This window comes from Ambystoma mexicanum, chromosome 3q (assembly GCF_040938575.1).
Source record: "Ambystoma mexicanum isolate Mex_15411 chromosome 3q, UKY_AmexF1_1, whole genome shotgun sequence".
Classification (NCBI taxonomy): Eukaryota; Metazoa; Chordata; class Amphibia; order Caudata; family Ambystomatidae; genus Ambystoma; species Ambystoma mexicanum.
The window spans coordinates 93,119,022-93,133,583 of NC_090926.1; the positions used below are offsets into that span (position 1 = coordinate 93,119,022).

At 43.2% G+C, this 14,562-nt stretch overlaps 1 protein-coding gene across 2 annotated transcripts in view; it reads right to left on the reverse strand.

The window, feature by feature from the left end:
* Positions 1 to 14,562, reverse strand: part of PDE1B (phosphodiesterase 1B) — a 1,810,462-nt gene that overhangs the window by 415,061 nt on the left and 1,380,839 nt on the right. For both annotated transcript variants that reach the window (XM_069653207.1, XM_069653208.1), the window contains one exon: positions 9,212 to 9,337. In XM_069653207.1, the coding sequence (XP_069509308.1) occupies positions 9,212 to 9,337 (126 nt within the window). The remainder of the gene's footprint in view (positions 1 to 9,211; positions 9,338 to 14,562) is intronic.

A 14,562-nucleotide genomic window follows, 5' to 3' on the forward strand; every position in this document is an offset into this window, starting at 1 on the left:
TAATTTTCTGTACTATTTGTTTGTGATTACATGCAATGCTTTTGATACAATAAGGCTGTCAAAGGATTGCTTATTGTCTGCTACCATCCCAGATGCCATAACACAGTACAGAATAATGAAAGTACTAACGAACATGAATTAGGGTCCTGGTGCTTTTCATGTTTTGTTTCTATATGTACAGTGACGGGTCAGAAGAAGGACGCAGACTCTTTAAGGACATTTTTCAACAAAATATATTAAATCATTAGGTGTACAACTAACTATGTCTATGGCTATGGGCTATCACCTACCTAAACAAATAACTAAGGCACTTGTCAGTCATTGTTTCCAATGTCCAAAAAATAATCTGTCAACCATCCAAAAACACTATCTGACCCTATTCCAAACAAAATAAAAGGTGCAGGAAAATTACTCACTTCTCCTGCTCGGTGCTTCCAGCACTTGTCTTCTCAATATGTGCTTTTTTAATAGTTCTTATAATTCTTTTCATCAGTTCATTCAATTATTTCCTCACGTTACTATATGTATTGTTCACTTTAGATGGGGTTTTACTTGGTTCAGAGTGATTTATCATAAAGACCGCTTTGGTCCTCAGCTCTTCACACTCGTTTTTTCTTAGGTCCCACTCTTCCACTTGGAACATAGGTTTTATCTTTCTTTCTTTGCAGGATAAAGAGTTATTGACTTTATTATTCTCTCCTTTGGGTATCTCTGTCTTTCCGTCTTTTATTCAAAACAGTCAAGTGAATTAAGGTTGATGTTAAGCTTTTCTCACACTGCTTCACCTCTCTTTTCAGGATGCTTTTATTCCTTTCTTGTATTTGAGCAGTTCGGTTTTATCGGTTTTATCAATCACAAATCCTTTCGCCTCCCCTTCCGGGATCAATATTGTTCTCTTTCCCAGACTGTCACAGTTCACATTCAAAAGTTTTTTTATTAGTACTAAGATTAGTTATTTGTGTTGTATAATACTCGACTATGATCTTCCCGTGCCTCCCCTGTTACCTCTGGTCTCAGCATGAAAAAGTCGTACGGGTCTGGCAAAGGTTTTGTTTCTCTACCACTCTATTGAGCTGACTTCCTCGGCATCTCTCACATCTGTCCCCCTGTCCTCCTCTCGGTTATTAAGAGTCTCCTGGGAAGCTGCTCTGCTTATTACAGCTTCCCTGTGGCAGTGGTGGTGTAGTTGCACGGGCTCCACCCCTTCCCACGTTCACATTACCATAACCATTACTAGGGTACCTCTCCTGCTTGGATACACCTTCCTCTCTCGCTTCTCTTCTCCCTTCTCCCCTGATACTTGATGAGTGTTCTCTTTCAATCCACTCATCACAGTGGATTGGTCACGTTTTCTTAAAGCAACAGTTTCTCTATCATCGGAATGCTAGCACTGACTATCTTCTTCCGACCAGTCCTGATAGTTGATAGTTTTGACAGACCGATATATGTCATCATGTTTACTGGGGAAGGGAGTTCCTAACAGGTGGGGTCTCCCCTTGGGAAGAAGGGACACATTCCCTTGATTTGCCAAGGTATACAGGGAAGGGGAGTCACTTATGACAGGGTTTTCCCCATGTTTTGCAATGACCCTATTGTATCTGACAGTAGGGGAGGCCTGGACATACCCCACATCGAACAATTAACATTAATCAAAATGAACCAGCACTACATTGAGGACTGTTGTGGCAAGACACATAGCAATAGAAAATACACAAGCTTCAATGGTTAAGACTTGTACACTTCAAGCCACCGACCACAGAGCAGAACAGAGTTGTTTGGTGGCACTTTGTTGTGATATGGGTAGCTGCATTGATGCACTTGTGGTTGAGTTGTGACTCTGATATCATGACAGGATGCCTTTAGCATTTGTGATTTTATGTCCTACACTTAATAATTTAAAATCACATTTGTTTAGGGGAGAGCAACTCTTTAATAGGACAGATTTCTGTCGATAGGAGATTTTGTGTGTGTACTCCCTGGTACCTGAGACCCTCAAATATTGTACTTTTGGGGGGTTTCCCACTACCTGGCTGACAGTTACGAATATGAGGATTTCATGCAGTTTCCCTTCTCTTTAAAAGCCACCAACATGAGAATTGGTTTGGTTCTCCACACCACTTGAGAGCCGTAAACAAAAACATTTTAATTGTTCACAGAGAAACTTGAGAGCCAACAACATGATAATGTTTTGGATTCTCACCATGCTGCAACCAGGCTGCATGTCGCAAAATCTTAAATACATTACTGTTATCAATATTAACCCCTGCTTGACAACTCTGTCAATTTCCTAACAGAAATGTCATTGCAGGCCATGGCTACTGCTCTGACCAAAAATATCTCTCTCATCTGAGACTTGTTAGCACCTCTGAAGAAAAAAGAGCAAAATAAAGAGGGTAACAAAAGTAAAGCAGGGATCTCAGAAGTACTGAGAAAACAAAAAACGTCAACCATTAAAGCTTTCCACTCCTGGAAACGCGATCCCAGACCCGACCTTCTAACAGTTTATGAAAATGTTGTAATGGCATATAAAATTGCCATTCTCAAGGCCAAAAAGAATTATCATAATACCCGAATCTCTAACGCAAAGTCTGACACTAGGGAAATATTAAAGATTTTGAAAGAACAGAAGACGGTCCCTACTCCTGCAGATCCTTTATTAACAAAACACAAATACTGGTGTCAACTTATCCAACATGGTCTTCAAAATAAATTGCATAACATCAGGACCGCAATGCTCGAAAAAAAGAATGCACCCTTAACATTCGAGCTTAAGGAACTTTCAAAAGTCCCTTTGCGTGACCTGGTGGTCTCCCTTTTCAACTTTCATCCGATTTTGGAGATTGCACTAACAAAAATTATTGAACAGATGAAAATGTTCCCACTGCAGAGGAGATGCATGCTCCTCTATGATGATTAAAACCTGCACCCCTCGCCTACTTAAAGCAGTATGTACCTTTATTAACTCTTCAGAGAAGGAGGGTAAAGTACCTAATGAGTTAAAACAAACAATGGTCTCTCCAATTCTTAAAAAAACAGGGCTACACAGGGATAACCCCCTGAACTATCGTCCTATCTCTAATACTCACTTCTTAGTTAAAATACAGGAAAGTGTTGCCTATGGTCAGATTGTGGAGCATTTGGACCAATACCCAATTCTTCATTCCCACCAGCCTGTCTTTAGGAAACAATTTGGAACAGAGACATCACTCCTTGAGCTGAAATTCAAAGTTTTAGCTCAGATGGATAAGGGTGCTCTTTCCCTTTTAATTTCGCTTGATCAATCGGCTGCGTTCAATTTGATTGAACATATCATCATGAATTGGAGACTAATGGAGGTCGCTAATTTCTCAGATACCGCAGCCTCTTTTCTGGGGCATAGATGCAGCAGAGTCTGCTCAGATGTAGCAGGAGCATCACCCTTTCCAGTACTCTATGGCGTCCCACAGGGGGCAGGTACATCTTGTTGTCTGTATAATCTCTTCATGGCTCCCTTCTTCTTTATGCTAGAGGAGGAGGGGTTATGTTTTCAAATTATGCAGAGGACACACAATGTCTTGTCCCCCTAACAGGTCTTCATGAGCAGGACAAACAGAAAATAAACAGAATTTTCAACCTAATAGAGAAATCGATGCTGGATTACTACCTAGCCCATAACAGGGGTAAGACTGAGCCTCTGATTGTTGGTAGTTCACACTCTTTGCACAAACTGAATCAAACTTATAGTTTGTTCAAATTTAGACGATGGCATCATTTCTCCCCTGCCTGCCAATCACTAAAATCTTGGGAGTTACCCTTGATCAGACACTGTCAATGAGAGTACATGTAACCGCGGCTGTTTCAGCATCGGTGTACTACATCAAACTTTTATCACACCATAAGCCCCTTATCAACGGGACAAGTGCTGAAACCATTACTCAGACTATAATAGGGGCCAATATTGACTACTGCTGTAGCTTTCTGTTTGGCATCAGCATGCAAGAAATAAACAAGTTCCATGTAGTACAGAATTGGGCGGTCAGAGTGGTGCTAGGCCTTTCCTGGCGTGGCCACGTATCAGAGGTCAGGTGCACTCTTCACTGGTTACCTATTGAAACTAGGGTCAAATTTAGGGTTCTCATCATCACCTTTAAATGTAGACTACGACTGATGCCACCATATCTGCAGACATATATCAATGCTAATGTTAATACAAGAGCGTTGAGGTCCGGTACTTAAAACTACCTTGTCCAACCGAGATGCAAAACTTCAAAAGCTGAGAATGGGGCTTTCTTCCTAACAGCGCCTAAACTGTGGAATCAGCTGTTGGATAATATGCAAAGTAAAAGCTCCTTACAGGCATTTAAGAAAGATTTGAAGACGCTATTATTCAATTGAGATGGGATGGATATCTATCTAATGTCTTTAGCCACCTTTAGCTGGGGCTCTAGTAGTACCAGTCTAGAAGCCTATGTTTTATGTTTGTCTTTCAGTATAACTTGTCCGCGCCTTTATGCCTTAGGGTCCATAGTGTGCATTACAAATGTTGTAATGTAATGTAAAGTAATGAGGGAATCCCAGACACTTTTCTATGGATCTACCTTGTTATGGTGGGTGAAGGGTAGGCCATAAACTGAGAAAAGAACAGGGGCCAAGAGAGGAACAAAGAATATATAAACAGAGATGCCAGCTAGCATACAGACAGTGGCAGTTGTTGAGAGGACATCAAGAGAGACAACACTGTGCTGAGCATGACTGTGAGCCCCTTCCAAGTGTAGGAGATGTAATTAGAGGGCAAATGAAAGGAAGTGTGTCGGTGGAGTTTTTGATGTGAAGTGAAAGATTGATCAGGGTGTGCAAGGGACAGAGAGGATGAGGATCAAACTAGATATTAAGTTGACAAAAGGTGAGAAGTGAGATATACCAGCAATAAAGTGGGGGGTGGAGCTAGTCAATTTAAATATATGGCATGCTTGCCCCCCCCCCTGCTCAATATAATGAGCATCTTGGCAAGCAGTGTCTTACAGCACCACCAGCTCACCGCCCCCCCCACCAATATAAGCAATTTGTGGTAGCATGCCAAACAAATGATCATGCTGGCTGCACACTTATGGCAGAGTCAACCTCTCCACCACTGGTTAGAGAGGGGGCACACATGGCAATGAAGGCCTGATAGCTCTGATTGGTGTCAATGGCTGTGGATCAGCCTATTTCAAGCATCCCTGTGTTTTATCTCATGGTGGGAAACACCCTGAGTCTTCAGATGCGCTGGCAGATGATTCCTCTGCATCACTGAAGGAAGATACAGGGGAAGTAGGCTCAGCAAGGCCACCAATAGTGGCAGACAGGTGTTACACAAGACCATGCACATTACATTAAATGACATTAAAAATAGGGGCAAAAGATGGTGCTTGTCTTCAGTACATTGGTTTATGTCACTGTCAAAAGTGGTTATACAATGATGTTGTGCCCAATGCCTAATGCTAACTCTTCTTGCACAACCAAACTGGCTTATTGTTGTATTTACACACAACTGCACACACCTCTCTCTGTAACCTCCCCTTATGCAGTGTAAGGCACTGCAAGACTTGGGAGAAGCCTAGACTACAAAACACATAGGCAGTACCCATCTGTTTGTCCACCCTCTGGGCCACCTTGCCCTATTCACATGGCAGGAAACACTAGTATCAGCTCTGTCAATATCCTTTTCCTCATATTCTTCTAGCTGGCACAACTCTTTCTCCTTCCCCACCTCCTCCAATGCTTCCTTATGCCCCACATCACTCCCTCTTGCTTTGAACCTGCTTCCTCCTGTTCCACCGCCTCCAGTACCATCTTCTGTCCGCACCCACCTTTCATGTTCTTCCTCCTGCCCCTAAATGGTTCAATCCCCCTGTTCCAGCACATGCTGCCCCACAGCCTCATGCCCCCCTTCTGAAGCCTCTCATTTTCTGCTTCAATGAGTTCCCACCTCATTCTGCGCATTTCATTTCCAACTCCTTGTTGTTCACTTTCTGCTAAGCCTCCATCTCTCTTCCCCCTCCTGCTGTGGTCCTTCACCCCGTTCACCTAAAGATGAGATGCTACTAAAGAGATCCACCTGATCCACTAGAATTGTAAGGGGGGCATGAAACAAAAGGTTTTAAAAGAAATGTTTACTTTTACACATCATGTCACAGGGAGTTTCTCTATTTCTATTGGTGGGGTGCATTGAAAAAGGATTAAGTCTTTATGGTGAAAGGAAGGGGTGTAAAATGGACTAATAAAACAAATAATCTGAAAGGGGTTACCAATGTGTTCATAAATGGAGAGTCATACTTTAAGGAACTTCACACAACTAGCACTATACAAATGAAATTACACTGAACGAGTGAAATGGGAAGAATGCACACCAAAATAATTCCCTGCAATTACAGCACGATCCCTCCTCCTCCCTCCATGTCTATTTGCCCTGAGCCTCCCATTCATAGCCAAGCACAACACACAGAGAACTAGGAGCTGAATGTAGCCTTTCATCAGCCCACCAAATCTCCCCAGAAAATTGTAGACGTGGGTTGGACAGCTGAAGCTCAGCAGGATGATTGGGTATTTTGATTGGTCTGCTGATACATAAGACACATTTCCAATCTCTCATACATGTAAGGTTGTCAGGCGGATCCTGCAAGATCTCACAAGAATAAAGAATATCGGATTTTTGCCTCATCCTAAAAGATCAATTTGGCAAAAAATATTCCAATTCTTAGTCATGAGTACATAGAGTGGATGATGCAGTGGTTGTATGCCATTCAGTGCAGTATGCCCAAGATAGAGTACTATTCTTCCAGGTAAGAGAAACTTCTTATTTCTTAAGCATGGCAATCTTTGTGGAATCATGTGTTGCTGAATGCAGTTGAAGGCAATGAAGAAACTCTGAGAAGGTGGCTTCAGATGGACTAAAATCTACCATTGCGAGTACGCTGCAAAGGATACATAAGGCACCATAGTGATATCTAGTGATAATACAGTATAGTGATAAAGTAGTGTAGTGATAGACTGGCCCTAGTGGAAAGTCAAGGATTATTAAAAAATGGCAGTTGTATGACCCTCTGAGACAAAATGACAAGATAATTGAAGCTGAGTAGTGTTCATCATCTTCACCGAAATATAGAATATCTATGTCAGGGCCATGGCGATCATGTACACCTTCAGCCTCCCATATGGCATAACCCGTCCTGAGACTGGAAGTTGAAAGCAGCATTTGGCAACATCTCCAGAGTTGTTAGGATTATTTGGATGGTGGGAGATGTTTTGGCAAAATGTGACTAGACTGCATGATGAAAAAATACAATATTGTCCCATTGCGAATTTGAAATATACCAGATTCTCATTTCCTCCCACTGCAACATGGCACACATCTACTTTGCTTAAGGTTTCAATGTGCACAACCCAAATGAGCCTAGTGTGCCTGAGTTGTCCTTGTGCATAACCAAAACAAGTGTCAAAGACAAACAGATGGCTCCTCACAAAACTCACAATATGATAAAGGGTTTTGCTACACACAATCCGAATGGAAGATGACTGATCACAGCAGATAAAGACGTCTCGGTCTTTGTAAATGAAAGGTTTTTATACATGAAAGGAATGATGTTAGAAAACTATTTTTGTTGTCTTAAATTATTGAGGTGACTGAAAGATAAAAGGAGGAAGTACAAAAGGACATTTTTGCTCTCTTTCATTTTTTTATGAGGAGTACAGGAAAAACGGGTAATTTTGGAGAACACACAAATATAAAAAAGATTATAGAATAGGGATCAAGAAACACCAAAAGAACTATTAGAAACTAACAAACTAACCCTAGAGACTATTAAACTCACCAAAGGCACTTCAAAACACTACCAAAACCACTGTCCGGTCTACACCAAATTCAACAGACAAAGCAGAAATCCTGTTCATCCTTTTGAAGACCCTAACACCTGTTTTAGAATATGTCTGGGCTGCTGATTGGCTGGTCAAATTTCCCCTTCGAGTCTTTGGTCTTACATTTCTCAAAGCCATGCAAAGAGTTGTGAGGATCAGAAATGTACTATGATAACTCATTTTGCGAAAATGGTATACAAATTATTAGTACCCAGCGGGGGTGGCAACCTCTCAGCCAATAAGAAGGCTCAGAAAGGGGGCATTGCCACATGGTAATCCTGCTGCTCATAGCCTCCTCTAGGCTGGAGGCCGCCATCTTCCCCCATCGTGGAAAGAGGTAAGTTGCTCCCCCGCCCCTGTACCTCCCCCTCCACATATTTCCTCCGCTCTCCACTTACCTACTTTCTTGATCCTCTCGGGAGCAGACACGCTGGAAATACTTCTGTCTCCAGCTCGTCCACACCCGATCTGCGACTAGCCATCATGGAATGGGAGAAGGGACTATTTGTAGTCCCTTTTCCCATTACATGATGGCCATTTTGTTTGTTTACTTTTTTAAATTATTTTCAATGGCCGCCATGGAAAGGGAGAACAGACTTCATTTTCCCTTCCATCTTGGCTATTTCTTTTCTTCTTTTCTTCCTTTGGGAAACGTCAGAGCATTTCGCAAAGGAAGAAAGAAGCTTTTAGTATCCTGGTAATATGGGCCAGGGAACTAAAAGCAATAATCTCCTTCACCAGGGGGGGCATTACCGTGTCAGGTAATGCCCCAGGGCTATCGTTATGGGCCCCAGGGCATTCATTACCTGTCTCGGTAATGCCCCTCGACTCAGGGATTATTGCTGAAATATATTCTAAAAAACGTAACCTTCCATCCAAATACATGCCATGTGAGCTAACATTTCTTGTTATGTTACCATTTTCTCAAATATATTTAGAGAATGCACACCTCAGGAAAATCCCAATTAGCAAAGATAATGGCATGGTTATCTAGAGATACAAAAGCAAAGACACCTAAAAAGAATGTAAGTTGGAACTGAGGGTTTGGCTCTTAAGAATTCTTAATGTCTAGAGTGGGGAAGATTAAGAAGCACTTCAGAGCATCATGACATCTCCAAGAAAATGAAAAAGGAACACACGTGCACTAAGGTCATGCAAGCCCAGGAAAGAAATGTCGGGAAAGATGTGCAATTGAAAGCGCAGAACACGAGAATAGAGAGCATGCATACAGAGCAAAGATCAAGGAATGTGACAAAGGTGGAAGGGAGGGACAGAAAAAGTATAAAGCAGTCAAAGGAAGGCATGCAATCTTACAATACAAAAAGATGAAAGCACTCACATGAATTCATCTTTGGTCAAATTAACAAAAATATTCAACTCTTCATCTTGCATAATCCGGAAGACAGCGCTGACGTGGTGATTTTCCAGCACAGAGCGATCATTGTACAATATTGCACAGTCGGACCTGTTATGGGAAGAAGATGGATGTTAGACACAGTGATCACACCAAGGATGTCACAGAGTGTCAGACCATTTATGAATCCTGCTTTACTCCGCCCCCCAGAAGAAAGTGATGCAGCAGGCCCATCTGTAGGATCAGAATATTAAAAAAAACACACACACATTCGTCCACTTGCTTTCATAAAGGCCTTTTTGCTGTCCTTCCTTAGCAAGTGGGTATAGAGCACATGCCAATCATGCCAAAAAATCCATCAATCAATCAAGTTTTATTACAAACTTGCTTTCCACAAAAGCATGCAAATTATAAGACAGCAGTAAAATCTATCATAAACTGTGAGCAGGATCATCAATACGATGAGTAATAGCAGGCCTATCTAAAAGTACATCCACATGTGGTGTACAAAAAAGGATCACAATAATTCATAACATAATTACTACTTTACAGAAATAATGAGTACACAATATAGTTAATTTCCAGATGTGAGGTGATAGTCACAGTCACGCAGTTAAAATCAATCGTGTTGAGAACATTTGAAAAAGCCAACGTTTGTTTCTTGATTCTAAATGCCTTTATCACAAGTGCAAATGTATACAAAGGCGGCTATGAATTATAAGTTAAAAGAACTCTATTTGCCTCCTGGAAGTGATAAGATCCATACTGCAGTAGTTCAGGTACCAATGAAAGAAACGTAGAAATGCGCCCTATCCTCCAATCACCAATCGCAGGCTAAAGTTGGAGTTCTTACTGCGATTGCATGCACTACTATCCCATTTGATAGCACTGTTCAATGATGGAAGCTGGTCTAGAGGCAGTGTGTGTGCATAAGGACGCTATCAGCATGTCCACACTTAGATAGAATTGTAAATTTTAGCATGCCCACACCTAGATAGAATTGTGAACATTAGCCTGTGTCGCATCTAGATGGAATTGTAAATCTTAGCATGTCCACACTTAGATGGAATTGTAAAAATGAGCATGTCCACACTTAGATAGAATTGTAAATATTAGCATGTCCACACTTAGATAGAATCCTGAACATTACTGCATGTAGATGGAATTGTGAATATTGGCATGTCCACACTTAGAGAGAAGTCTGAACATTAGCCTGCGCCGCATCTAGATAGGACTTTGATTGAAGGAAAGCATGCCCACGCCTAGATGAAACTTGAATGTTAACATGTGCCACACTTAGAACTGTGAACACCAGCCGGCGCCGCATCTAGACAGGATTGTGAAGGCCAACAAGTGCCACACTTAGACAAAACTGTGGGCCTCATTACGACCCCGGCGCTAAACCATGGTGCTATTAGCACCATGGTCGATGCCGGGGTCTGCCATGGTGAATGGCGGAATTACCGACCCATTCCAAGGTTGGCGGGGCGGTAATTCCCCATTCACCATGGGCCCTTCCCCATTCCCATTTTTGCCCCATAGGGCTCAATGGGAATGGGGAAGGCGCGAAGTACGGTGCTGCAAGTTGCGGCACCGTACTTAGCACCAAGGTCCCTTTGCGGCACCCTACTTTAACGACTGGTAAAACCAGCCGTTAAGGTCGGGTCCCGCAAAGGGACCTCGTAATCAGGCGTTAAGGGTTTAACGGCACCGACACCTTTAACGGCGCCGTTAAACCCTTAACGCCAGGGTCTTAATGAGACCCTGTGGATGTTAGCATGCTAAAGGTCAGGTAACCCACTAACCAATATAACCTCAAACTCTGCATACATATCTCACCCAAAAACTCACACAACCATCTCTCACACCACAAGCCGCACGCACTTCACAACACTGCAACAACACATAAGCCGGAGCAACAGCACACGTGGACTGACATCGATCCAATACCTGCACCAAAGCTCAGCACCTGGTGTATACCGAGGTGAAGCTGCCAACAGAACACCACTCCTCTCACTATCCTACTCCCTCTTCACCTTACTAACCCATCCCACCTTATCGTTTGCAGATCCGCCAGAGCGCCTGGGGACCAATTCCGTTGGTGACGGTGCGTGGTACAAATACCTTTAACATTTAACATTTAACATCAGCTCATGGTGGGATTATAGCAAGATAAATCAGTGGTTCGCCCATAGAAGTAATTTATCTTTACGGTAAAAAATAAGTTTTCTCCAATATTGAGGCCAAATTGTACTCTCTGCTGTCCTGTGCCAGGGTAGCCATAAGGTAGCGACTGAAATTCCCTGTAACTGAGTCTCCACCAAAAAAACAGGAGATCTTCGCAATAGAATCTAAAATTGTTTTATGCCGTTTGGGCCGACCAATCCTATTAGAAGGTCCTCCTGCAACAAGACTGCAGCAGAGCGACTGACGCTGTCAAGCCCAAAACAGATGAAGAATTTGATAATTCACTCTATGATGATATCCCATATATGGGTCCACCGTAACTCATGGTGTATTACCTCATTTGCAATGGACATCACACTATCTATATGGTTCAAACAGTATTTACTGCCTTGGCTAGGAAAGGCCCTGCACCACCTCCTCACACCTACACTCATTAGAGGGCCTGGGGGAAGCCTACGCCTGATAGACTCCAAGTGCAGCATAGAACGCAATACCTCCAGCTCTAGCAAAACATATCCAGGATTGCCTGGGTCACTGGAGCAATCTTAGATTGAACACGACAGATGACTATTTCCAGTTGTTGTTCTAAATTAATAAACACCAATTTGGGAGGACATTTTGACCTACCATCACAACCTTCCATCGGTCGACTTCAATAATAACGTCAAGAAGACACAAAATATCTCAAATAAAAAGAATAAGAATGATAATAAGAATAATAATCATTAAACTATTATCCATGGCATTTTCCTCTATGGAGGTTCGTGGTGTATTGTCTCCCTTTGCCACTGCCTCTCTGGGGCTCACTTCCATGATCAGATATTTGGGAGAGCAGGGGCCCTGGAGGTTTCCCGTGTTGCCAGCTAGGTATAAACATTGAGAGAAAAGAGAATGGGTGGAATGACTAGGGTGGGATCAGAGGGCTGGGGAAGTGGCGTTGCAAGGGGTTCGTCGCGGTGAGGCATTGTTGCAGGATGTGCATTATTGGGGACATGTACATAAAGATTGGGGTGATCGTTTGGCTGGGGTCTTTGACAGAGATGGATACACACAGTTAGGTGGGGAGTGAGCAAGGGTGCAGGTAGGACTGGATCTGGGGAAGGTTGGGGGTGTCAAGGAGCCCGTTGAACTTACTTCCTGTATTACGATTGGTGTGTCCCTTCACATGAGAGTTTGTTTGAAGGATTGGGGCAGGAAGGTAGGAGCAGCTGGAGGGGTCTGAAGGACTCCCAGGGGCCTACGTTGCAGCACTCCAGAAAAGGTCCTCTGTGCTTTAATAGACATGATGCACCATGCAAAGACTCTGACCCTTGAATGCACTGATGATAGGGCTTGATGTTGGGAGAGGTTGCTGCTTGCAGCATCTTGGTAAAGCATGGTGCAAAAATTGGTTTGGAATTGGACTTGTGTGTCATCTTTAACAGATTCTCGATTAAGGTATTCGCTCATCATAAACTCTCTTAGTTCTGCCTCACAGTAGCCATCTAGAGTAATCTAAAGGGAAGGTGGCATTTGGCTGCCAAGGAGAGATAGGCTTTGTTATGTTGATATACTGACAGCCTCCTTCTTATCTATATTCTCTCCTTGGTTGCTTGCACCATCGGCTACAGGAGGAGGACAGCACCTGATTTTAATGGATTGTTTTTTGGGAGGATGAAGAATCTGTGCAGCTAGCTGGAGATGAATACCTGGTCCCCATTTGTCCCGTGGAAGCAGCATGCAGTGGGACCTGGAGGCTCAGGGCAGGTGTGCCTTCATCCCGAGAGGAGCTAGAAGAATTGGAGAGGATGATGTTGGGAGTTCCAAGTTCCTTTTTTATTGTTGTGCGGGTGCAGGAGACAAGACTTACCCGATGACATCAGGGAGATTGGATTAGTCACGTCTGTTATGCAGATGTGGTAGAGGAGGCCTAACCAGAAGGGTAGTGTCTTCTCTAGGGCTCTTCAGATGTGAGAGTGGAGGATATTTGAACTCCATCAGGAGAGTCTGGCTTCTAAAGGGAAGGATCCTGTGAGTTTGTGATTGATGTTGAGTTGATATAAACCCCTTGTCCTTTCAACTGCTCAACCCTCTTCTCACTTGCCCCTTATCGACTGAAAAGTTGTTACCCTTTAAAATCTGCTCTTGCATATTCCTTATACCTCTATAAATCTCCTTTACCTTCACCGTTTTCACTTGTCCCTTCTCCCCTTATTCACCTGTTCTTCTCACCCCTCCTTACCTTTACGAACTATTATCCCTACCTCTCTTCTTTCCTCAACTAAACCCTCCCTTTCCTTCACACCCGACTAAAAGCATTTACAGAATCTAGCCTTTTTACCCATGAATGTAGACTCTGAACTGGTGTGGCATGCCATGGACTAGTGGTTGTCCGAAGGCTCTGCAACCCGATATCAGTTATTGTTGGAAATTATGGTACAGACTGGCATGCGCCTCAGAACAGCTGACTTCCATAGTTTAAGATCGGGTACTGTAGATGGAATATATCAAATCTATGGGGCACAGGAATCATGTGTAAATATTTGGAATTTCATAAAGCACACGGGAGTTGGTCATTTATTTTAGCGTGACTAGGCCAGTTCCCTGGACATGTCAAGAAGGGGGCCTACCACAAAGCAGGCAATAGCCAATCCTGGACTTGAGGAGGGAAGCAGCTGGAGGCGACCTATTCGTTTCCCCCTTCCCATTGAGCCAGTTTGTATCTAAGCACTATTCCTGTGTCCACATGCCATGCCATCGAACAAAAATGCTAACCAGAGTTTTTCTGTTTTCTTCAGAAATACTCAAGCTGTGAGTGACAGAGCAAGAAAGACCAGTCACCACCTTACTCCAGCCACAAAGAGACCGGGACCTGTTTGTCAGAGTACAACATTACCTGCTCCACAATCAGTAGAGAAGCGGCAGTGACAGAGACAGGAGTCTCCCGCGCCTCGATGTGCTCACGGTCCACTCCAGGACTGCAACACGCAACAGCCCTAGGCCACAGTGAGCCCACTAGAGCACAGAGATTAACCAATGGGACCTGGAACCTTCATTGGGATGCACTTACCTTATGAGCCCCCTAATACGAAATTGAACACTGAACTTCGAGAACCGCCATTGGTATACCATGGTGGCCCCCGCAGTGAAAGGTATAAACATTGAGACAT